This window comes from Vanessa atalanta, chromosome 16 (genome assembly GCF_905147765.1).
Source record: "Vanessa atalanta chromosome 16, ilVanAtal1.2, whole genome shotgun sequence".
NCBI lineage: Eukaryota > Metazoa > Arthropoda > Insecta > Lepidoptera > Nymphalidae > Vanessa > Vanessa atalanta.
The window spans coordinates 1,144,984-1,170,537 of record NC_061886.1 but is presented as its reverse complement, the minus strand read 5'-3'; the positions used below and the strand labels follow the sequence as shown (position 1 = coordinate 1,170,537).

General features: G+C 35.9%; 1 protein-coding gene across 3 annotated transcripts in view; it reads left to right on the top strand.

The window, feature by feature from the left end:
- LOC125070085 (Ig-like and fibronectin type-III domain-containing protein 2) overlaps positions 1-19,486 on the top strand; it is a 152,495-nt gene extending 133,009 nt beyond the window's left edge. For 2 of the 3 annotated variants that reach the window (XM_047679784.1, XM_047679783.1), the window contains 23 exons: positions 356-572; positions 953-1,125; positions 1,385-1,718; positions 2,414-2,567; positions 2,901-3,067; positions 3,654-3,867; positions 4,053-4,178; positions 4,567-4,747; positions 5,025-5,159; positions 5,696-5,874; positions 6,362-6,500; positions 6,789-6,924; positions 7,870-8,071; positions 8,528-8,633; positions 10,190-10,330; positions 11,291-11,469; positions 14,010-14,177; positions 16,258-16,381; positions 16,614-16,815; positions 17,060-17,232; positions 17,472-17,644; positions 17,756-17,839; positions 17,922-19,486. In XM_047679784.1, coding sequence (XP_047535740.1) covers positions 356-572; positions 953-1,125; positions 1,385-1,718; positions 2,414-2,567; positions 2,901-3,067; positions 3,654-3,867; positions 4,053-4,178; positions 4,567-4,747; positions 5,025-5,159; positions 5,696-5,874; positions 6,362-6,500; positions 6,789-6,924; positions 7,870-8,071; positions 8,528-8,633; positions 10,190-10,330; positions 11,291-11,469; positions 14,010-14,177; positions 16,258-16,381; positions 16,614-16,815; positions 17,060-17,232; positions 17,472-17,644; positions 17,756-17,839; positions 17,922-18,113 — 3,899 coding nt within the window. In that variant the 3' untranslated portion in view covers positions 18,114-19,486. The remainder of the gene's footprint in view (positions 1-355; positions 573-952; positions 1,126-1,384; positions 1,719-2,413; positions 2,568-2,900; positions 3,068-3,653; positions 3,868-4,052; positions 4,179-4,566; positions 4,748-5,024; positions 5,160-5,695; positions 5,875-6,361; positions 6,501-6,788; positions 6,925-7,869; positions 8,072-8,527; positions 8,634-10,189; positions 10,331-11,290; positions 11,470-14,009; positions 14,178-16,257; positions 16,382-16,613; positions 16,816-17,059; positions 17,233-17,471; positions 17,645-17,755; positions 17,840-17,921) is intronic. The other variant, XM_047679785.1, reaches the window with a different exon arrangement.
- The last annotated feature ends 6,068 nt before the right edge of the window (positions 19,487-25,554 follow it).

The window sequence follows — 25,554 nt, the reverse complement described above, 5'->3', positions numbered from 1 at the left end:
ATTGTATATATACAAAGAACGGGTGGATCTTAACCAAAGCACGGCTTAAGATTCAATTCCTGTCAAATCCACTGATATATCGTATGCTTAAATTCGTGTTTATATTTGATCTTGTAAGTAACGTTGGAGGAAAATTTTGTGAGAAAACCTGCATGTGACATACCAAATTCTTTAACTGGTATCTATCTATTCGTTATGAAGCAACTCAGTGGAATAATGACCAAACCTTCTATTCAAAATAACACCCTTTCCCAGAAATGTGAGAACATCACTTTGAAACAACACGACAAGCTCGTACTTTACATTTTTTTTACATCATGTACATTCGACAATCCACCATATTTCTTATTTCCAGTGATATCACGAGGGCTGACACCACCGGAAAATCAAAATGTGACTGACACCTATTCTGCCAATGTACCCACCATGGCTCTCGCCCACAATTACACGGATTGCTGTGTCTCTGCGAATGTGACAAAGAGTTGTTTGGGATACTGCAGTATTCAGAGTATCTTAGACGGACCTGGTCAAGATCCGGAGGCATGTCAAGCGGATTTCCCTGCTATTGTAAAGTAAGTTGAAGGAAAGTAAATATTTATTAACCATTGATTTAAAGCAATATTTTAAAAAGGTTGACTCAGGTGTTGAAGTTCATGTCGTGCAAACATGGATACTACAAAAATAAAATAAAATCTAAAATCAGATCACGAAATGATGAAATAATAAGTGATTTCAATGGCTATGAATAAGCTATATATAATAAGCTAAGTCATAAATAAATAGTTTAATTTATTATTAATTTAATGTAAGTTATTGCAATGTAATTAAAATAACAACTAAGTTTGAATACTTCTATATAAATATTCTCAAACATTCGGACAGACACTAAAAGTTGTTAACTAAGAGTAATTAAATATATGAAGTCAATATATATTTAATATTTTTTTCGTAGGTGTATGGCAGATGGTCGCAACCACGTGCCTTGCTGCATTCAGGAGCACATACCAGACATTTGTCAAGATGTTTGTCGAGGAGAATACTCGCCTGTGACCGATAATATTAAGACCCATTACTCCTGTGCTGCCTCTATGGAGAAAACTTTAGCTTGCATTGTTGAAGGCATCGGTAAACACATCATTTAATAACAAATAGAGCAGCACAAGTAGCTCGACTCACTTATAAGTTCTGATAATAATTATAGAATTAAGACGCATAATTTATGGATGTAAATCATATATATTGCTGTGTAAATGGTTTTTTTCCAAACAAAATTAAAAAAAAGATTTCTTCCTACATAAGTCTTTTTCTTTTTGAATATAAACAAAACGTTCTCAAAATTACAATGTTCTTTTACTTTATATTATGCTGTACGTTTATTTTTCAGAACTACTCCCAAGTCCCCCTGAAGACGTCGAAGTAGAACCTCTTAATGAAAAACAGTTAAACGTATCATGGAATCCACCAACAGAGAACGCAGAATCAGTTACCGAATTTATCGTCAACGTGACAACTTTGCGATCATTTGATGCCCATTTAATAGATCCCTCTGAGAGTTCGTTAAAAAATGTTTCGAACAAAATGATTCAATCATTTACATATAAAGTACCATCGAATAAAACATTCCTGGTGTTGAACGACTTGCTACCATTTACAATGTACGAGGTCACGGTCACTTCATACAATATTCATGGTTCCAGTCTCCCGAGTTACGGAATCAGGTGAATTTATAATTCTATGCTTTTCATAATTGATATTTTGTTCTGGTAAGAAACTCTTAAGATTTATGCACGAATGAAAACGAATTTAGGCCGCTCTTCAATCCTGTTCTGTTCATAAAAATACGGATTCATTGGTTAGAGTACTAATAATTTTTTAATTTTATATACATATATCACTGAAAAAATTTTGGGTTGAACATACTAATTATAGCAAGTTACATAATAATTATTATTCAAAAACAAAACATTTATATAATATTAAGAACAAATGCTAAAGTAGCCTTTACCTCGGAGTAGGACCGAGTCTTTTGTATTTTGCATACAGACAAAAGATTCCTTTGAGTCATGAGCGAATACATTTTGTAGATTCCTGTTTAGAAATTACTGGAATGGTTTCGATTGTAATCGCCAAGCTTTGAGGATCAAAATGTATAATGATATAGGACTAGTAGTAGTTTAATCAGATGTCTGTGTGAGCGTAATCTATGTAATCAAAAATATTTATTTATATGTGTGCGTGTAGTCGATCAGTTTCCTCTCACATATCTAGAGAACATAAGATTATATCGACTCCAAATTAATTTCTTGGGACGGGAATTACCTGAACACCTAATACGAGTAGTATTAGTAAGAAAGGCTCTTGATATAGGTATTTTTTAACCAAGCAAACCAATTTATTTTATATTTTTCATCAGATCGTTAACATTGACTCCTGGCAAGATGAGAACAACTGAAGTAGCATCAGCGCCCCAACTACCCGATGTAAGAAGTTGCTGTATAAACGCGGGCGTCAATCACTACGGCTGTGTCGATAAGCTTTGTGATCCAACCAAAACCTTCGAAATAGGCGTAAGTTTATTATAGTCTATCATGATATGTGTTTCTCAAACCACTTCCATAATTACATCTTCCAAATATTGAAATGCAAAGTAATCTGGTAAAAAGAATTCTTTCATTTTCTATTTATCATCAATTCTAAATTCATCCATGTCATTTTGAATAGATTGTTCAACTTTTACATTCATTTTTATATATATGTATATGTATACTCAAAAACACTCGCACTTCACAAAGAAAATTAATGACATTTGCGACTACTACGACTTATATCACATCCACTTCCATTCCCACCCATTTGTGACTAATGCACAATCACCCAGAGAACGGCGTTCTAATCACCAGTTGCAGGTGACAGACTTGATGATCTGCGCACCCTGGGCCGGTACAACTTTCGGCTGCCTCGCCAACAACTTAGACCATACTCCCTGTTGTCGATCAAGAGGCCTTCCAGAATCCTGTTTGCCATTATGCAGTGGAAACATCACGACGTTGGACTTTAATCATTTCAAGTGAGTTCCATTTTTTAGCACCGACTGAGAAATTTTTGGAAACACAAATTTACTGAGATGGTTTTTTTTATGTTTAATGATTATTATGATCTAAAATATTTAATTGATATTTTGTACGCATTTGATTACGCTTTTTTTCCATCATTTCAAGTACAGAGTATGTCAATAAAGTCCAATTAAATTAATATATATCCTTCCTAGAAATCAACATAATCGTGTATTATATACTTTATTTATCAATGTTTATGACATTAGCTTTAAATGTTTCAATTGGCCAAATTAAGAATAAACTCAGTTATTCAAAAGTATGAAAGTTTATATAACCCAGTAAGTAGTGAAGCCAATTAAATTACTTGTCATCTTAAGTCGATTTCAACATTTCACAGGTGAGATAAAAGTCAGAAAAAAACCATTTTACATGGGCAAATACATTACTTAAGAGATAATTATCAAACATACAACATACTACGTATTTAATATAAAACTTTCACGCTTATTTCTTCAAAGATTAAATCACTAATATTGTTGTCAGTGTTAATCATGATCATTTTCTAAAACCAATTATAAAAGAGAAAATTGTTAACAGATGTCTTCGCTTCATGAACTCCTACACGAACTGTCTGCTGCAAGGTTACGGCGTCCTTCCGGGACCACCATCACGTCTCCACCTCACTAACATCGATACCGACTATGCTGTGGTACACTGGGCACCACCAGCGGCGCTGGCGGATACTGTACAGTATTACAACTTGCAATACAAGTCGTTGTCATCAGAGGAGGACTATAGAGTTTTGGGAAAGGTAAATTTGTTAAACATCTGATTTGCTTTCAGATTTATTATTCCAACTTCTATAAATACATTGTTTTTTAAAGTTAATTAAATATAATTTAAATGTATAAAGTATGCCAAATGACTAGTTGATGCACTTAGACAGAATTTTAACGAATCTAAATTTTCAATATAATTAACAATAATCCCTCATAGGTCCAATCTCCATTTATCCTGGAAGATCTGGAATCAAACACGGATTACGAGATCTTTGTGGAGGCAGTCAACGAGCATGGAGTTGGTGAAGCTTCGCCAAGACTTATATTTAGGACGCAAAGTCAAGTAAGATTAAACTTTATAAGACAGATTTAAACTTCTTTCGATCTTTAAAGTAATAAACTAATATTATTTCTCTTTTTTCATTAATTAGATTTTCGAAGTCCAGTAACAGAATGTACTTTTTTTGAAAGAACCAACAATTATTGTAGTCGTTATCTGTACCTTACACGCAATTATTATGGCATTTCTAGGTGGAAGGTCGTACCACCGAAAAATCATTCTTGTTTAACGGATGAATAATCCTGTGTTACAATAACTATAAATCACATGGTCTCTCTAGTTACATGATTGAAAGCAACTTGCCAATATCAAATGCTATTGACAGCATTTTCTAAAAAATATACTAAAGTATGGATTTAATCTCAACCATTTTCAATATAATCCAATAAAGGTTATCGAAGAAGAAGAAGAAAATGCAAACGCATACAACATAACTGCGTGCTGTGAGAGAGTGCAGCTCTCTACTGTGTGCATGCCGCTCTGCTCGTATGACGCCAAGATGTCCGACCTCAGGACACTCGCGCCGCTGTGTGAACAGGAATTCAACAAACTTGTCAGATGTGGCGCTGGAGGTGAGAAATATTTTTGGCACTTTATGTTCGAATGCAGAAACGAGAACATTAAAAGTTCGAACACTTCTAGCATTCAATAAATTGATACATTTTAAAACAAAGATGAACGAAGAAGAGGACGTGCTAGAATTAGTTCCAAAACTTCTCCTTAAAGTAAAGCAGATTTCTGGTTCATTTAAACATAAAATTAAATATTTTTAGTATACATATTAAATAAAGGAATAATCTGAACTTAACCTGGCTAATTACTGAATGTAACCCATACGCGTACGCACAGGCCGCAACCACGAGACGTGCTGCGCGCGGCGCGGCGTGCCGGCGGCGTGTCGCGGCGCGTGCGCGGGCGCGTACAGCGGCCTGTTCTACACCTGCATCGCCTACGTCGGGAACATCGTGCAGTGCTTCGAGGAAGGTCAGTGATACCATATGTTGACTACTGACTCGTCCGACTCTAACGTAATCATTATAATCATAGTAATTTCTTTTTCCAATAAATAGATCCTACTCATCAAACTACCTTTAAATATTAACAAATTATTATTATTAACTCAATAAATCAATGTTTTCCAGCGCGTTACGTTTAATGTCATCTACAACTTATAACACTAGATAGGTTTCGGATCGTGAAAATCTTTCAAATATATAGATTAATAATTTCGTGCAAGTCTACGACAGACACGATCATAACTTACCACATGAATCAGCAGGCGGTCATGTTCGACGTTTACGGGTGCGTTCCGTATTTTCCAAATAATCATTTCGTGCAGGGGTACGGTAAACTCAATGAAACTTATCGAAAACAAATTATCAATAAATGATAAACCATAATAATCTGACTAGTTGGTTATGGTGATGCCCAATTTTTTTGAAAAATAATGCAGTAACCGTATTATTTTCCAAAAATTTGTATCGTGGTAGGTCGATTATATGATATAACAAATTCAACAGGTACTGGTTTCCTCCCTGGCCCTCCGCGTGAAGTCCACGCTGTTGTGTCTCACGACAAGCTGTTCCTGGATTGGACTGCGCCCACGGATGGCGCTAATACCACGTCATACACCGTGCACTGGCAGAAAGTTGGCAATAACACACAACCCTACTACTATAATAGCGTGCAATTAGATAATGTAAGTCACAAGGAATCCTACTAATATTGTAAATACTAAAGTCAGTTCGGTGGAGTGTTGTTCTTCATCGCAGCGACGGAACGCTTTGACGTAATTTTATTCATAGAGTTATTTTACTGTTTACGAACTGTTTCTAAAGGAAAAACGTAAATTGTAGTGAATTCACGTAACACTTTATCAAATACACTATAAAATAATTTATTCTATTTTAAAAAAAAAACGTCTATTTTTTTTCCTTTAGGTAATAATATATACAGCATTAATAAATTTTGCACCTATTAAAATGTAAATCTATACTAATATGATAAATGCGAAATCAACCCTGTCTTTTTGTCTGTCTGTCTGTCTGACTATGGCTCTTTCACGACCAAGCGACTGAATTCAATTTGATGAAATTTTATACGAAGCGAGCTTTGAGCTCTAAATAAAGATAGGCTACTATTTATGACGACCAATCCCAATAGCTAAATTACCATTACTGATGCAGCAAATGAACGTGACACAAACGATGGCTCGTATTGAAAGCCTGGAGGTGAACAGCACCTACCATCTCTTCGTGGTAGCGGTGAATGAACACGGCACCTCGCTACCATCCAGCATGTTACTCATCAACATCACCGATGGTGGTAAGTCGTAATAACGGCATTTTTAACACTTACAAATAAGGTACTACTTAATTCAATAAACTTGTGTTAGAGGGAGGAAGGAGGAAGAAGTATTTGATATTAGTAAGGCTAGTAGGTACTTTTATATGAATTTCCGCGTACTATAAATAAATAGGAGGGATATTATGGAACGAAAAAAAAACTAAAGTTACTGATTATAATAATAATAAAAAATGAAATTTAAATAAATGAAATTATTTTATAGTTTTATAATAAGACTGGTTTTAAATAATTATTTTTTTTAAATAGATAAAGATAACAAAGAGGTGTCCGGAATCCCGTCCCCCCCACACTCGCTGTCGGTGTCGTCCCACTCGGCCACGTGGCTGGCGCTGAGCTGGCAGCCGCCGCAGTTCTCACTGCCCGATGAAAAGATATCTTACACGTGAGTAATATGGGTGGAAAAACCTATGAATAAATATATCACACATAAAGTTTTATCAATTGTGTATGGTGTTCCACGACGGTGTATGCTAATCCGAGTGTACTTAATAAAATTTTAAAATGAGTGACTGATATACAATACACACTCTAAACGCAGTGGATCTAACGCGATTAAATTTTGCCCTGAAATTATTTATATGGGTAAACAAAGAGATAGGATTTTTCAAAATTTATCCCCTTAATGGCCTTAAGAGATACATTTTGAAAAATGGAGGATAAAAGTTTGTTTGGACAATCTTTATTTCTAGGATTAGAAACATAGGATTCGGTAATTCAGCGTTTTTGGCAATTCATCACCTTAGAGGGTTAAATTGGGTAAGAAAGTTTGTATCGAAATAAATAATCCAGAACTATACGGCTTTCGTTCAGGAGTAAAGGTCAGACGATAGGAGCGATATAATTTGGGATTAAAGTTCGTCATTATTTACTTAGAGACACGATAATTGTTATTTGAACTTCTGTTTATGAGTAAAAACAGCTATTAAGGTTTTGTATAACACAATAGTGTGCCGTGACCAAGGTACGGTATAAACAATGCAGATTACCAAAAATGTCTAATACTAAAGAAATTCGTTGGGGTTCTGAATACTGTTTAACTGATGGGTTATCCCGATATCTTATCGGGTTAACCTACACAGCCGGTGGTATATAATAAAAGAGCGACTGATTTATTTTACGAGAATATATATGTCATAAATTACTCGACGAATTTAAATTGGCTACAAGTGTAAAGTTCCATTGTATATTTAAATCATAGGTTTATTTTATCTTCTAAAATACGATACATATTTTGTCTTTTTTTTTTAAATAATACTTTTTTACATCGCCAGGCCGCCCGTAAACCATTGCGCTATTAACGCTTCAAATCATATGTTTTTCTATCTAGATTGTACTACAAGATGCCAAGCCAGAACAATCAGGGCAATGTAACAAAGATCGCTACGACAGTAACGGGACATACTCTGGAGAAGTTGACACCTAACACGCAGTACGTGGCCTGGGTGAAGGCTCACACGGACGCTGGGGACTCATTACCTTCAGAGACTTTACTAGCGTGGACTGATCCCGCGTATCCTGCTTTTGTCGAGGTATATTAATTTCACATTCATATTTAAATTACTTACTAAAATAATAAAGTGATTGAATTTCGTTGTTTTGTCGATAAATGTAAGCAATTTTGTTTGTATGTTAAAATTTTCTCTTCCGTGCAAAGGAAGCACGTAAAAACTGTCTCGCGTCATTTTAGATCGCAATTCCATTGGACCATATCGAAGACAGAATCAATACAATCCAACGGCATGAATAAAAATGGCAACGTCTCACAAATTTTTCTTTCCTTGAAAACCTGAATTTATTCTAAATCATTTGGGAAAACTGAATTATCATACTGTACTATCTTATTCTAGAATTATTTGAAAGATTTTCTTAACGAATAGACAGATCTACTTAGAAATCTTTTTATTAATTTCAAAAGATTTTTATAAAGTTTATTTTTGCCAATACTTCGTTACATAAATAATTAAACATGTGTATTTTTCCAACAGCCGCCTACAATAAACCCGGTAAACTTGGTTGTAGAAGGTACCAGCATGACGATACTCTGTATTGCGATGGGAACACCGACGCCGACCATATCCTTGTACATTTCTGGTAAGTATAAAACCTCATATCAATAAACTTGGTCACAAGAATGTGAAATTTACGCTTATCGCATAAAATTTAATACTGCAAAGAGTAGCTACATTGTTAAACCTTTTCCGAAACACGCTACATCATCTATTAAGTATATATATATATATAGTATATAGTACCTAATTAGTCCAATAGTTAGTTATAAGGTCACAGATCCCGATGTTTTTTTTTTTATGACATTGGTTGGTGGACGAGCATATGGGCCATCTGATGGTAAGTGATCACCACAGCCCATAGACAAAGGCGCTGTAAGAAATATTAACCATTCCTTACATCACCTACGCGCCACCAACCTTGGGAACTAAGATGTTATGTCCCTTGTGCCTGTGATTACACTGGCTCACTCACCCTTCTAACCGGAACACAACAATACAGTGTACTGTTATTAGGCGGTAGAATATCTGATGAGTGGGTGGTACTTACCCAGACGGTTCCCGGTTGTTCGTATAATTTACTTATAATAATGGAACTTCGATCTCATAAACATAACTAGTGTAATTTCAGTAGTTCGGGATGGCCAAATAGAATTATGTTTTACAATGATGTTCCAATCCCTCTATATTACTTTACAATTTCCCCACAATCATCCAATTGTTTTCCTTGTGACAGCTCAATCATTTTTAAAATAAGAAACAGTGTTACATGCCAGTACTAAATGTTATTCCATATAAAATAATATCAACTAAAGTTGTACAAATTATTGATCAATTAATTACAATAATAATTGTATATATTTATAATTTATTTAATAATAATGATAATGTGATATTATTAATGATATGATTAATTATGATATCCTATGACGTAGCACCGTATTGGAGGCTAGGGCTAGTCTCTAACACTAGCTTTACCTACACTAAATACTCGATATTATAAGCTACTAGCTGACATAAAGTTACTTAACTTAAGAACAGTAAATATAAATATTATTAACGTCGTAAAGACGGACATTATTAGTGTTCTAATAAGATCATTTAAATCATAATCAAAATATTCTTTATTGAAATAGGCTCGTAAAAGGCTTTTGAATAGTCACGTTACAGTGTCAAATTAAATGTAATACTACCGCTGTTTCGGAAAGAACTTTGTACCGAGAGGTTTCCATCATTTTAATTACAGAGCGTGTAAATAAAGTACTATTAAATCTATATATATATCTTGCTTAGAAATAAGCAAATACTAAGTCCATTTTTTTTATACTAAATATAGTCTTGTATAAAGTAATAGGCCTTGATTTTTGACATAAGATCTATATTTTTTTTAAATTTAATTCTCATACGATAAGAAACACGAAATAAACGTTGAAACAAATTTCCCGTACCTGAAAACGTTTGAACAATCTTCCACCAACTTCCCATTCAAGATTAACAAATAACGCACACACAAGAAACCTATTGAAAGTTGTTCTCGCTTTGCAAATATTAATACACAGTATTAGTGCGCATTTATCCAAAAATAAATTAAAAATTACGTCAAAACTATAAAACATCGTTAAATTATTTGATAATTTCCAGGTCGCCTCGTACGTCAAGAAGTAACGCGTCACATGGTGACAGTAGTCCACAATGTGACCAGAGACATGGACCTCATCTCATGCTATGCAGACAATGGATACGGAACACCAATGCAGGCTTCTAGAAAGATCAACATATCACGTAAGTATTCCTTAATAGTATCTAAGGAATTATAGGAAAATGGCTTCTTTCTTATCGTGAAATTAGTTTTGCACTCTAATTTACCCAAGATTAAAATAGGTCGGCAGATTAACGAATGACAAGTAGTCATCCGTGTATGGATGTGACCTGACATTATAGAAAAAAATAGTCCTTCCTAACAAAAGTCCTTTACAGCAGCGAAGCGCCACAAACATCAGAAGTAAGTTAAGTCCCTTATGCCGGTTGAGGAAAACAGTGTATTTTTTTTATGACATCGATAGGCGGACGAGCAAATGGGCCACCTGATAGTTAGTGGTCATCACCGCCCATAGACAATGACGATGTAAGAAATATTAACAATTCCTTACACCACCAATGCGCCACCAACCTTGGGAACTAAGACGTTACGTCCCTTGTGCCTGTAGTTACACTTGCCCTTCAAACCGGAACACAAAAATACCGAGTACTGCTATTTGGCGGTAGAATATCTGACGAGTGGATGGTACCTACCCAGACGGACTTGCACAAAGCCCTACCACCAAGTAAGCTCTTCTACTACTTCAAGTAGAACACAACGATACTAAGTTTTACTATTTGACGGTAGAATATGTATTCATGTGTAGTGGATCATACCAACTATAACATGAAACTAAAATTAATTACTTAATAGTTTTCATTTCAATTTCGCAACTAATATACAATCCGAAAAGCGGAAAATCTCGATCAGTTGTTGCTTTTGGTGAACAAATGTTTTGTTATTCGCTCGCCCTTTGATACGCATCTATGCGGATTTTCATTGCGTTTGATGAAATGCTTTTATCTCGAATACTGGAACTCGTGTCTCCTCCCATCCCCCCCCTTCCCCTCTTAACTATTGCCATTATACAGATTAAACTAATTATAGTAATGCATCTCAATTGCATAAACAATTATCAATATTATATTTTTGTAATTCTTTAGATATACCAACGATCCAAGCGTCGGGAATCACGATGGCGGCCGCTGGTGACTCCGTGATCTTAGAGTGCAGGGTCGAGGCTCTCCCTAAGCCCACCATCGCATTCTGGAGAGATCCCAACGGACGGACGCCTGTGATTGATGGACCTAATTACTCTATACAATTAATTTCTGACCCCGAGGTAAGACACTATTTGAATTATCTATTTCTAAAGGATAACATCGTAAAAAACTTATATATCGAATAAAATTTGACCAAATACAGCCGCCATATCATATTTGTGCTTAGTTACATGATGCTGTAAAAGTACTTAAAGAATAAATTAATCTTTTAAATTTTTCTATTATTAATACTTGACTGGCGTGACGCAATTAGTTCTAAGTTAAGAATAACATTTCAAAATCCGTATGCTAAATATACCGACTCCGTGAACTAAGACAAATAATTGTTGAAATGAGGCGATTTTTTTTTTTCATACGTCATGCAAAATTATGTTATGCTTCCGTGAACTAATAATTATTGCATCCGGTAATGATGTTGATAATTATGGTTAGCATTAGCATTTTTAGCATTAGCAGCCCGTAAATGTCCCACTGCTGGGATAAAGGCCTCCTCTACTTTGAGGAGAAGGTTTGGAGCATATTCCACCACGCTGCTCCAATGCGGGTTGGCGGAATACACATGTGGCAGAATTTCTTTGAAATTAGACACATGCAGGTTTCCTCACGATGTTTTCCTTCACCGCCGAGCACGAGATGAATTATAAACACAAATTAAGCACATGAAATTTCAGTGGTGCCTGCCTGGGTTTGAACCCGAAATCATCGGTTAAGATGCACGCGTTCTAACCACTGGGCCATCTCGGCCATCTTAACCATAATTATGGTTAATTATAATAAATACGCCATCCATTATTGTGATTTTTAATTTAAGACGTCACGGAACTGGATATCTTTTGAATCTCGTTTACTAATCTGACCTCATGATTAGTTAGCATTTATAAACATCTTCTTACGCAAAATCAAAATTTGGTCATTTGTCGGTGGCAGCTAATAACGCAATAAACGAGCAAGTAACGCGCAGATTTAGTAAAAAAATAGTATTTATGTCTTTCTGTAAAGTGTACATATATGACCTTTTATGTATGACCTGTATTTTTAGAAGCTGAAAAAGAGTAACTACTGAGTTTCTTGCCGGTTCTTCTTATAAGAATCTACATTCCGAACCGGTGGTAGCTTTACTTTAAATAGTTTGTTGAATGACAATTCAAAAGTGCTTGTAAAAGCCTACTTAAAGTATATTCTGATTTGATTTGATATAACTTAAAAAATGTAGTTTTATTTAATATGTGACCAATTTTCTTTGACGACCAAATGCACACTCCCACTTCACACACTTCTATTCGCAATCATATATCTACCTGGCTTATGTATGCTTGTGGCATCAACAATTCGCTATAAATAAGTATTTTAATTAAAGAAGATCTCAGTTGGATAAAATGAGAGACGAAGCGAAATCTCTGCGAAATCTGAAATTTGTTTAAAAGAAATCCAAGGACAAGTTGATTCATTTATAAATAAATGCGAAAGCTTATACAAACTGAGACGAGCTTTCGCGAGATTTCTCGAGAGCAATTGACGTGCTATTGTTAAAGCTAAGTAGCAACCTAGAGCGACTCTTCTCAAAACTAAACTTGCTATATCAACTCTACAGAAGGTCAAGGCACTTTAGACCGCTATAGGGTTTGTAATAAAGATAAAAATAATTTCATCACTATGTATGTCTGTCTGATACCAAACGGATTGTCACACGGATTTCTACAATCCTTAGGAAGGTTTATGTGTTTAATTTTTTAGGGTTAAGTATTTATGGCTGTAATACGAAGGTGATTGTTGAATATGTCGCAAAAATATCATGCCAACTGAGAGATTCACTGGCTTGCGCCGCGTAAATCAATATGCAGACCCTTATCCGAGCCGTCATTTATGTAGCCTAGATGACTCGGTATTTAGAATGCGTGCATTATAACCGATTATTACGGGTTCAAACCCAGGCAAGCACCGCTGAAATTCCATGTACTTAATTTGTGTTTATAAATAATCTCGTACTCAGCGTTTAAGGAAAACATTGTATGGAAACCTGCACGTATATAATTTCAATGAAATTCTGCCACATGTGTATCCAGCAACCCGTTTTGCAGCAATGTCCCGGAATTAGGTAAAAGGAGGTGGAAGGATGTAGGCTACTTTTTATGCCTAATGACATCTAATTACTAAAAAACAAAATAAGTTATAATTTTGACGTATGATTATTCGTTAATGAATATTTACTGGAAATTTCATAGTATTCAATTGTTTCCCGTAAAAAAATATAAATTACAGAACTTCGCTAAAAATATAATATCGTAAATCGCGAAGTCTACGGTTTCATGACCTTTGTACCTTTACAAATATTAACCAAAACAATACTTGCTTGCTAGCGATGGAATACTCAACAAGTATATCATATTTACTATACTTTTTTGTTTAATTTAAACCCTTTTTAATTTTAAGTGCAGACACTTCTGAATCTTTACTTTAAAAGATAAATAAAAACTAATGTTTCTACCGATTTGGCAAGTAGTTTTTACTAAAGAGAAGCAAAAAACTCAATAGTTAATAGCTTTCTTGAAATAATTAATTATATATACACATTAGTTATATAAATTAATTCTTTGAACAGGAACAGACGAAATATACAATGCGGCTAATAATCAAGAAGATAACAGAAGCAGATGAGGGAGATTACTTCTGTCACGCTGAGAACGCTTTCGGGAAGACTTTACGCCCAGTGTCTGTGCGGCTGAGGACAAGCAACCCTCACCACAACGTCACTGAGTGCTGTACTCAGGTAAGTGCTGAAGGCAGACATGCGAAAATTATTCATATTGAAGTTAATTTGTATGAGATATCAATAGGTATACAACTAGGAATAGGATCCAGGCCCGTATTCGAACTGGATTTTAGACCAGCCAGGAAGATTTTGACAATACAAGTCAAAAAGTACAGTAAATGACGATGAATAAAATAATGGATTTAAATTTAAATTTGATCAATCAGAAAGTCTCGGTATTGTCACGTGACATAAATATATTACTTATATGATTCAAAATACAAATCTTCGATGGCTTAACATCTGATGATTTAATCTCAATAAAACAATGTTTTCATACCAAAAACTTTAATTGGAATCACTGATCTAAATTCAGTATCGCTTATAAATATATTTCGAGAATATCATCAAGAATTTCTAGACTAAAACAATAACATTGGTTATCAAAACAAAAGCTAACTAGACATGAATTAAATTATCAAACAATAACGTTATTTAGTTTTAATGAAATCGGCCTGAAATAAAGTCTGGCTCGACAGACGGGCAACAGACTATACACTTGAAAGGATGACAGCTTCGAACTTTCCAACTTAGGAATTGCTTCGACACCTGTCCTTGCGTGATATATTATTCAGTACCAGGGCCGAACCGTAAGCTTAGGGGGCCCCGAGCTAACACTACTTAGGGGCTTACCTAAGACATATCTGAATGTAGACTTGAATTAAATTAATGTGTTTAATTAATTGCAGTACTCGCAGGGCTGCAAACCATACGTTTAATTTAATAAGGTTATGGATTCTTTCGCATTATCGTCTATTTTTGACTTTGACTTGACTTAGCTGGGGTCCCCTTGAATACACGGGGCCCTGGGCTGAAGCCCAAAAAGCTATATGGTAGATTCGGCCCTCTTCAGTACTAACTTTGGAATTATATTTTTATGTTTTTTTTTTTTATATTTATTTATTTATTTATTTAAGCCTCATTTATTCCTTAGTATAATAATAGTAAAAAGAGTTTTTTTTTATATATAAATCTAATTTTAACTAAGGACCTCTCGACGAGTATAGGCCTCCTCCATCTCACTCCATTTATTTCTGTCTTGAGCTATTCTCATCCAGTCTTTGTTTAAGAATTTTAAAATGTTTTTTTTAAATGTTTTTTTATATAAGTGGAATTAAAGAAAAGCTTATTAATTATTACTTGGTGGTAGGGTTTAGTGCAAGCCCATCTGGGTAGTTACCACGCAATCATCAAATATTCTACCGCTAAATAATAATTCTTAGTGTTCATTTTTTAGTAAGTCTAAATGCGGGCGCAAGGGACATAGCATCTTAGTTCCCAAGGTGGCGGATCGATTTGTTTCTTACAGCGCCAATATTTATGGGGATGGTTACTTCTTACCATCATGTGGCCCATTTGCCTTTCCGACTACCTATTTTTTTTTTAATATCTAATGTTAACTGAAGTAACACAACGCTTTTCATCCCATTCTGATAATATTTCGAACAATTCTGAAAATATGTTTTAGTTATCATATTAACCTACTTACAAATTTAAATTAACGATAAGTTATATTTTCGTAAAATTGAAATTGTTAAAACTCATGACCTTAAATTATTTGTATGAAATAAACTAAACGGTACATTGTAATATTTAACTTATACCCATGAAAAAAGACAAAAAAAGGTTCTGTCGAATTTACTTATTCCAAAGAGTCCTTATAATTACAGGCGATTAGGTATATTGAAATAACAGTCGGACACTATGGTTCGACATATTAGTCTTCTAAAGTCTTATAAAATTCTTTTTAAGTCTCTTATTTGATAAAGTTATCTTAAAATAGATTCACAAATTGAAAACTTATTTTATGTTTCAAATAAATTGGAGTCATCATCCTCCTGCCCCACCATTTGGGGTCGGAAAAAAATTAAGTTTATATAGAAATATATTAAGTAAACTACATACATGAACATAATCGTGCAAATCTAACATTTTGTAATACTATTTTCTGAATCTATTTTGTTGTTTTGTTGGAAACTACAAACTTTATCTTCTAAACGAAAAACGACAAACTAAAGTATCTTAATTTTTTTTATAGATGAACGTATCATCAGCGTGCATCGACGCATGCAGCTTCCATTTAGACATGGACAATATCATGGACCGACCTGAATGCATGAATGACTTCGACAAACTCATGAAGTGTGCTGCAGATGGATCGGGTAAACAATAAATATCAACTGTATGAGTATAGTAAATACAAATAAATGAACATTATTATTTAAAAAAAATCTCATATTATTGAGCACTATTATATTTTTAACATTAAAAACAAATGTGTACTTATGACCTTTCAAAATATTGGTCTATCAACTAAATTTGGAACGTCAATGCAATTGAATTTAAATAAATAATAATCATAAATAATACACCTATAAAAATCTACATATCCAGATCACAGAAGCTGCTGTGCATCTTGGGGCGTTCCGCGTAACTGCCTGGAACTCTGTCGTGGTGGACCTGTCTCCAGAACCTGCGCCCTCCAACATGCGAGGCGAGCTCTAGCTTGCTTCAGGGACTCTGGAGCTAAGATGCCTGGACCACCAAGGAACTTGAAGGCACATGCTGCACCAACACCTAACGCTGTTCTCTTGAGGTACTTTTATAAAATTTTAACAATAAAATACGGATATATAATGGAAATGGTCCTCGGAAAATGATTCCCTGAGAAAATATATCGACTCATATATTCTGTGAAAGAGATTAGTTATGCCAATAGTTAATTATTTAATTACTATTCAAAACTATTGAATTGGCGAAAATTTTAAATTCTTAAAGCCAGAAAACCCTTACTAAATTATATACTTAAGGTTTAATTAACAAGCCTGTATTATCAACAGCTGGGAGCCCCCACGCAAGAACCCTGACACGGTATACTTGTACCGGGTGTTCTGGAGAGCGTATGGTGCTAAGGTCCCAGAAAAGCTAGATACCAGCGAGACGAGCGTTGTTCTCACTGGGCTACAAGATGACGTCAGATACGAATGCGTAGTGAAAGCGGCAAATGATGTCGGTAAGTATATACTGCCTTGTATTCATAAGATAAGAATATAATGGACCTATATTAATATAACTATAAACCAGTGCTACTGACAATTTAGAGTGGCTGGAAAAATTGTCTTATAGCTTAAATAAATAAATTAAATTAACTCTGACTTAATGATGATAGTAATAATTCTCTAAATCATTTTTTTTGTCGCTCATGCATACGTAGACAAGAAAAACTGACTTCATTCATTTTTCCATCCCCAGGTACATCATCCCTCAGCCAGCCAATAATGTTTACAACAGCTGGTCAGGAAACTGCTGCTGCCGCAGCTCCAGTGTCAACGTCTGGAACAGCCTCAGCTGTTGGCGTAGCAGTAGCCTGTATACTAGTAGCCGCTATCCTCCTAGCTGCAGGACTGTATTATAGACATAGAAAGGTATTTAAACCGATACTATAACACTATTTCATACTGATTTTTAATTGTATTAATGTTTGAAATATTTTCAGTTTATTTGAATATTTAACACCATTTTGTTTTATTTTTCAGAATCTTAGACTAAAAGCTCAGGGTGGTGTCGCATTCGAAAATCCAAGCTACCTCCGAGAGCCAAATCCTGATAACGCTGTCAATGTAAGACCCTAGAACATTTTTTACAAATTTCTTTCAGAGAGCTTTTGACTCAACAATTAAATTAAAATATTTTCAATCACAGGGCACAATGCCAAACGGCACGTCCAACGGTGAGAACGGCATCGCAAACGGCATTTCGAACAGCGCCGCCTGGCGACAAGAGACGCAGAACCCCGGGACCACGCTGGCGGCGGCGCGGGAGGTGGACCCGTCGCTGTACGAGGAGCTGAAGCTCGGGCACGACGGCGCGGGCTTCAAGCGGCTGAAGCCGTAGCCCGCGGCGCGCCGCTCGCCGCTCCGCTCGCCGCGCCTCACGTCGCGGGTGGCGCCCTCCTACTGAGCGGCCTCCGCGGCATCTGCGCGTTTCCTGCTCCCGCGCAATCCGAACTTCCACTTCTCGCTTCTGATTAGAAAGAGTGAGGAGTAGAGTTGGTTCTCCGATTATAATTTCGACAACAGTTGATAGACAGAAGCTCATGCGTGGTGTTATGTGCGTAGAGTCTTAGAGTATACCCGGCGCGACGTCACCCTGGCGTCCTCCCCCTCGCACGTTGTACGAAACAGGAACTTTCTCAGTGACCACCAAATATATTTGTAGGAATTCTGCGGGTACGGGATAGCAGCAATACATTAGACATTGTGAGATTGAGCCGTGTCTGAGCGGAGTGTAGATAAATATATTTTCAATACCTACCATACTTAATGTGATGTAAACCAAAAAAAAAAATCATGTAAATATTGTATTTACTGAATACCACAGTCGTCGTTGTTCATCTCGGCTGTGGTATTTGGCGAAGTGATTGTATTTAGTGTTATGTAGCGTCAGTTTTGAAGAAGTAAATTAGAAATTTTCTATAAAAAAATGTGCCTTCGAACAATACAGTAGGTTAGACTTAGTTACTGTTTGGTATGTAAAAGTATGACTAATTGTACATAAACATTCCATAAGTACCTAAGTAAGAATAACGAATTATTGTTTATATATGATGATATCAAAATTATAAATAGAAAATGCAAATAATAAAATGTACATACATTCGATTCTTGAAGGAATAATGATTTTCCTTATAAACTTTTTTATTGTCTAAAAGAATAGATTTTTATAATTATTTTGTTGTATACGGAAATTAAATACACGTTTTATATGTTTCGAAATAATTTACTCTCATACTACGTATGTTTTTAAATGACAATAACCGTTAAACATCCTAAATTAATGTTTTAGCGCCATCTATTGTGCATTAATGACAACTGTAGTTTAATGAATTTCTAATAGATGTCGCTCAACGAAACTGTTAAAAATATTTCTGTTATTATTATTAACTTTTCCGATAAACATTTTCATCGAGAAATGGAGGGCTGGTGTAGCGTCATGGTGATGAATAATCCCCAAACATGCTGAACTCCTCGATAAGTAACGTAACTTAAACAGGAATAGCTAATAATAATAACATTTAAAAGCGCTCACGGTTCGTTTATTAAATAAAATATAATTTATTTTGATATAAAATTTGAATGAAAACATACGAAGTAAGATATAATTTAAAATTTGCTCAGATGAGAATGTGATCAGTAGTTTTTATTAGGAACTTCTTCCTATTCTATTAAAGTAATTTAGATAAAGACGGATGTGATTAGATTTGTAAATAATATTAATAAAAAAATATTTAAGAATCCAACTTGTTTCATTTTAAACTTACTTTTTTGCATTAGCATTAGCATTAGCAGCCTGTAAATTTTCCCACTGCTGGGCTAAAGGCCTCCTCTCCCTTTGAGGAGAAGGTTTGGAGCATATTCCACCACGCTGCTCCAATGCGGGTTGGCGGAATACACATGTGGCAGAATTTCCTTGAAATTAGACACATGCAGGTTTCCTCACGATATTTTCCTTAAAACACAAGTTAAGCACATGAAAATTAAATGGTGCCTGCCTGGGTTTTTTTTGAGTAAAATTATTATATTATATTAAGTTAAAAAGTACTACTACTTGGTGGTAGGGTTTCATGTACGTCTGGGTAAGTACCACCCACTTATCGAATGTTCTTCCACCAAACATCAATACTTAGGGTTGTGTTCCGGATTAACTGCAATTGCAAAGCGTTGGTAGCGCTTGCTAACAGCGCTTGAAAGACATTTAATATTTAAATTTAATGAGATCAGATTCAATTAAAACTTCTGATAAATAACTATACTGCAACGTGTTAATCTTACTAATATTATAAATGCGAAAGTTTGCATGAGTGTATTTTTGTTACTCAATCGCGCCCGAACGCCTGAGCAGATCTAGATGAACTTTAGCGCAGAGATAGATTATAGTCTTAAATTAGGGAATAGATAGAGATGGAGATACTTACCTTTTATCCCTAAAATATATAAAAAATATATGGAATACTTACCTTATATGCTTCCTTTCAGTTCAAACTAAATTTATACCAAATTTCATCAAATTCGGATCAGTGGTTTGGCCGTTAAAGGCCAACAGACAGATAGACGAACAGATTTACTTTTGCATTTATAAATATTAATATAATTGATTACTATCTAAAAATCAGACAATGAATAAAATTTACATTTATTCTTGATTGATCAAAACAGTACATTAATCTCTATTTTAGATCAATAAGTTCTCTCAATGAAACACTCAAACTCATCGTAAATTTGAGCAAACAATCGTGCAGTCGTGAACAATCGCGTACAAGCGCGCAAACTATCATCGAGAGTCCAATCCGATTTCAACAAGTTCAGTAAACTATTTGATTTGAAGAACCAAAGGGTGCGCAAATGGAGTTCGAGCAAATATTGAATTCGATATTCAAATGATAATTGTATTTCAGAATTTATTATACAAAAAATAAGAATTTAATATAAAATCAAGTATCAATAAACATGTATTTTGTTTCATAGAAAGGTAAGTAGGCAAGTGAACTAAGGATGTCTTACAAAATATTAGAAGTACAAAAAATTTAAAAACTGAGAAGTGTCGTGGGATACCCACTTTCGCTATATATGTGTAAAATAGCAACTTTTGAGACTATTTAAATACAATTGCTAAATAAAATTGCTATTAATAACGGCATATGAATAAAAACAATAATATAAAATAAGTTTAAACAAAACCATATAACATAAACGTATACTATAGAAATAGAGAAAGAGAGGAAAGTCGCCTCGAGGGCGCATAATGCTCCTTACGTGACAACTTCTGCTAGAATCTTCCCTTAAACTGAATGTTTGAACAAGTTCTTCAACAACAAATCTTAGAAGGAACTTGATAAAGATTATTCTAATAAATTTATTAAATTCATTATGATTGTAAAAATAAATCCCCTTTATGTCACTGAACGTGTCGACAAAGGTTATAGTTAAACGCAAATATTTAGCTGACAATGACTATATTTCTTGAAATACAATACAGTAACTTTTAAAATATCGCTTCCCGCGCTTGGTAACCAACCGCCATCTTGTTTAGATGCCCCGCTCCTCCGAGCGGCCACCAGTGTGCCCAGTTCATATAAAAAATACATTTTCCCGGTAAAGCTACTTTAAATTTAGGATAATTTTTTAAATAAACCTTACACTCGACCATCCTGATAACATGCATGTCCTCATGCATGCACCAGGTGGAACCATATAAAACCTTACACTTGGCAGAACGAGGCATTCAAATAATATACTATACACTATTCGATTTTATAATACTCATTATAATAATTACAGTATTTTTTTTTTGTATTTGCAAATATATAATAATAAACTAACCGTTAATTAAAATTTATTCATCATCAATAAATTAGCAAGAGACATAATGCAAGTAAATGAACTAACGGTAACGATAATTTCGCTATATAATTTAACAAAAACTTATTTTCATCTTTTAAACCAAATATAAACTTATAACTTTACTATCCTTGTAACCTTATAACCACTTATAACTATCCTTGTAACCTTGTAACCTTATAACCACTTATAACTATCCTTGTAACCTTGTAACCTTATAACTAGTTATAACTATCCTTGTAACCTTGTAACCTTGTAACCTTATAACTACTTATAACTATCCTTGTAACCTTGTAACCTTATAACTACTCATAACTATCCTTGTAACCTTGTAACCACTTATAACAATCCTTGAAAACTTATAACCATTTATAACTAACTTTATAATCGTAAAATCATCTTAAAATCGGAAAGATTTATTGTAATCACTATATATAGCATAAATATTTATATATAAATAATAGCATAAATTATTTACCAAAACTCGAAGTAATATTTACACAATTTATCTCAAATTCATGAATATGTTTTTAGACAACAGTTAGACAGGGCTAAATCACAATAGCGTCCTATCTAATTTCTAAATATAAATTCTGGCGATTGTTTTGTGCGGCATCAGGCCAGGCGCGAATGTGTCTGTAGCTCGCGCCCGACCTGAAACACCACAAAACAACATCCTCGCATAACATTTCATTTAAATCACAACGTACATACATTAAACTAAAATTGTATTTATGCTCTGGGTAGTTTGAAACTGGTCGGAAGGAACTTGAAGACATGAGAGCATAATCATTCAATTGATTCAGTATCACTTTGTTCGTTGTCTGTTTCATCTAAACTTAACGAAGCTACATGAATCCATGGTTTCATTCTGTCGGCGGCAACCGTGGTCTTGCGTTTCCCTTTCATACCCACAAAACCCGCGATTGGAGCAACCCTGTAACGATCGTTCCCTATAACCTTAATGACCCTAAAAGGCCCCTCGTAAGAAGGCATTAGCTTTGTGCTTTGACCTTTACCTTGAAACGCAACCTTTGTTATTTTAACTAGATCACCCTTTCTATATGTACGAGCAGCATGCCTATTCCGATCGTACTGCTCCTTTTGCACAGTTTGGGCTTCATCGATCTTTTCCTTGACTTCAGTGCGGAGATCAGATAAGTTAGTGATATCGCGAGTATCATTCACGACTGCGTTTAAGGCTGGCTTGACTTCACTATACATTGCCGTACCGAACATGATTTCAGCTGGTGTCTTTCCTGTAGTTTTTTGTATGGTGTTGTTCAAGCCCCATTGTATTTTCCCAATTTTATTGTCCCAATCCTTCTCATTGTCGCGTAAATTTTGGGCTGTCAAGCAGTCAAGTATGGTCCTGTTGTAGCGCTCTACTTGACCGTTGGCCCTAGGACTTGCCACTGCGTTCAACACGTGTCTTATGCCTCGCTCAAGACAGAACCTTCGGAATGCATGAGCAGTGAAGCAAGTACCTCGATCGCTAATCAATCTATCAGGTGCTCGAAATATGTTGAAAATGTCTTGCAACGCTTTTATAACATTTGCAGTACTAGTACTCCGTACAGGCTTGATAAACAAGAACTTAGTGAAGGAGTCCACGACATTTAGCGTATGTGTAAACCCCCTTTTCGATTTCACAAAGGGTCCAAGGTGGTCGACGTGCAACGTATGAAATGGAATCGCAACTTTTTCTATGGGGTGTAACAATCCCTCTCGCCCATTGGCAGCCTTCTTAGCATAGGCACAATCTATACATGCACTGACATACTTTTTCGTAAACCGTTTCATTTTTGAAAACCAATAACTTTTCTTCATGCGTTCCAGGGTTTTTTCATAACCGACGTGACCTATATCATCGTGATTCATCTTACACAGCTGCCACCTAGCACCCTTCGGAACCACCCATCTGACGTTCTCTTTATCGCTCCCAAGGCACCTAAATAACTTGTTATCCTTTAACACATAGTTGTCTCTTATGTAAGCTAGTCCTTTAGGATCTAGTTTACTACTGACAATATCCCTAATCCTACACAATTCAGGGTCCCCTAGTTGTAAAGTCAGTAGCCAATCCTCGTCGGAAATTGCCAGTACTGGTGGATATCTTACGTGGTCTGTAGTGTCCGTATCGTATGTAGGATTCCGGGAAAGGGCGTCCACATGACCCATTCTTGTACCTGGTCTATACTCGATATGACAGTCAAACTCCTGCAAGGCAATCCACCAGCGGGCAATCCGGGGTATCAGGTCACGTTTTTCAAAAGTAGAGCGCAGTGCGCTGCAATCAGTAACCACTTTGAATGGCTTCCCTAAGAGGTAAACCCGGAACTTCTTCAATGCGCATATAACTGCAAGAGTTTCTAACTCATACGAGTGGAAGTTCCTTTCTTCTGGGGTCGTCTGGCGGCTGTAATACGCCACGGGATGAAATGCGTCTTGACTTCCCATTGGACGCTGGAGCAATATCCCTCCAACTCCTACTTTGCTCGCATCCGTGTGGAGTTCTGTTTCGGCTGTAGGATCATACAATGCCAAGACAGGCCTTTCTATCAGTTTGGACTTCAGGACATCGAATGAGTCTTTCTGCTCAGTCGTCCACTCCCACGTTGCATTTTTCTTTAACAACTTAGTAAGTGGGTGTGCTATCTGGGCAAATGACTGTATAAATTTCCGGAAATAACTCACAAGTCCTAAAAACTGGCGCACGTTGTGCACATTTTGTGGCAAGGGAAAATCCGCTACGCTCTGAATTTTGGCAGAACCTGGGCGCATGCCAGCCGCGCTAATTTCGTACCCCAAGTAGTCGATTTCGGTTTGCAAGAAGCTGCATTTAGATAAATTAAGTTTCAACTGCGCCTTTTCTAACAATATTAAGACTTCTTCTAAACGAGTTATACATTCAAACGGAGTTTCACCAAAAATCAATAAGTCATCTAAATACACTGTGGCTTTATTAAACCGAGCCTGTCCCAGAACGTGGTTCATCATCCTTTGGAAAACAGCTGGAGCATTTGCCAGTCCGAACGGCATACGATTATATTCGTAGTGACCGTCGGGGGTCACAAAAGCAGTCAAATGCTTGCTGTCCTCCGATATCGGTACTTGATAATAACCTGACATGAGATCAAGAGTAATGAACCACGCCTGTCCCGATAGCCTCGCCACTTCGTCCTCTATTATCGGGATGGGGTATCTCTCTTTTATGGTCAGGGAATTGAGCAGTCTATAATCTACGCATAGTCGTAAGCCACCGTTCTTTTTCCGCACGAGTATTATTGGGCTAGCGTAGTTAGAAGTTGACTCTCGAATGATACCCGCTTCTAATATCTCGTCGACCATTTCACGAACCTTCTCTCTCTCGTAGTGAGACAGGCGATACGGCCTATAAACTACAGGGCGCTGGCTGCTCAATTCTATTTTCATTTCTACCATGTTAGTACATCCAAGGTCTGCCAAGCTATGCGCAAAACACTGTTCATGGCGCCGCAGCACGTCTAGAAGCTTGGTCCTGGCTTCATCAGAAACCATCTCGTCTACTTGTACTAGACTTTCATCGAATTTCTTAGCTGAGGTAGACTCGGTGCGAGTGCCCATAGCTGTAGAAATCTCCTCGCTCGCAAGTCTATAAACCAATTCTATTCTTTCGGTCCTGGCAACCACCAAGTTTTCCTGAAGCTTACATGGGACGGCGCAGGGTTGCACTGTGACGTAGAATGAACCGTTTCTGACTTTGTAAACTCCGCCGTGAATAATGTATTGCTCACCTAGTTTGCCCACTACCTTCGTATCAACTATCATACTGCCGGTAAATAGCGTTCCAGTTCTGACCTTGACGCTAGCAATTCCTTGGAGGTTACAGCGTGCTACAATACTGACCTTCTGAAACCGTTCATTGTCATCATTTTGAATAAAGTTAGGTAGTACTG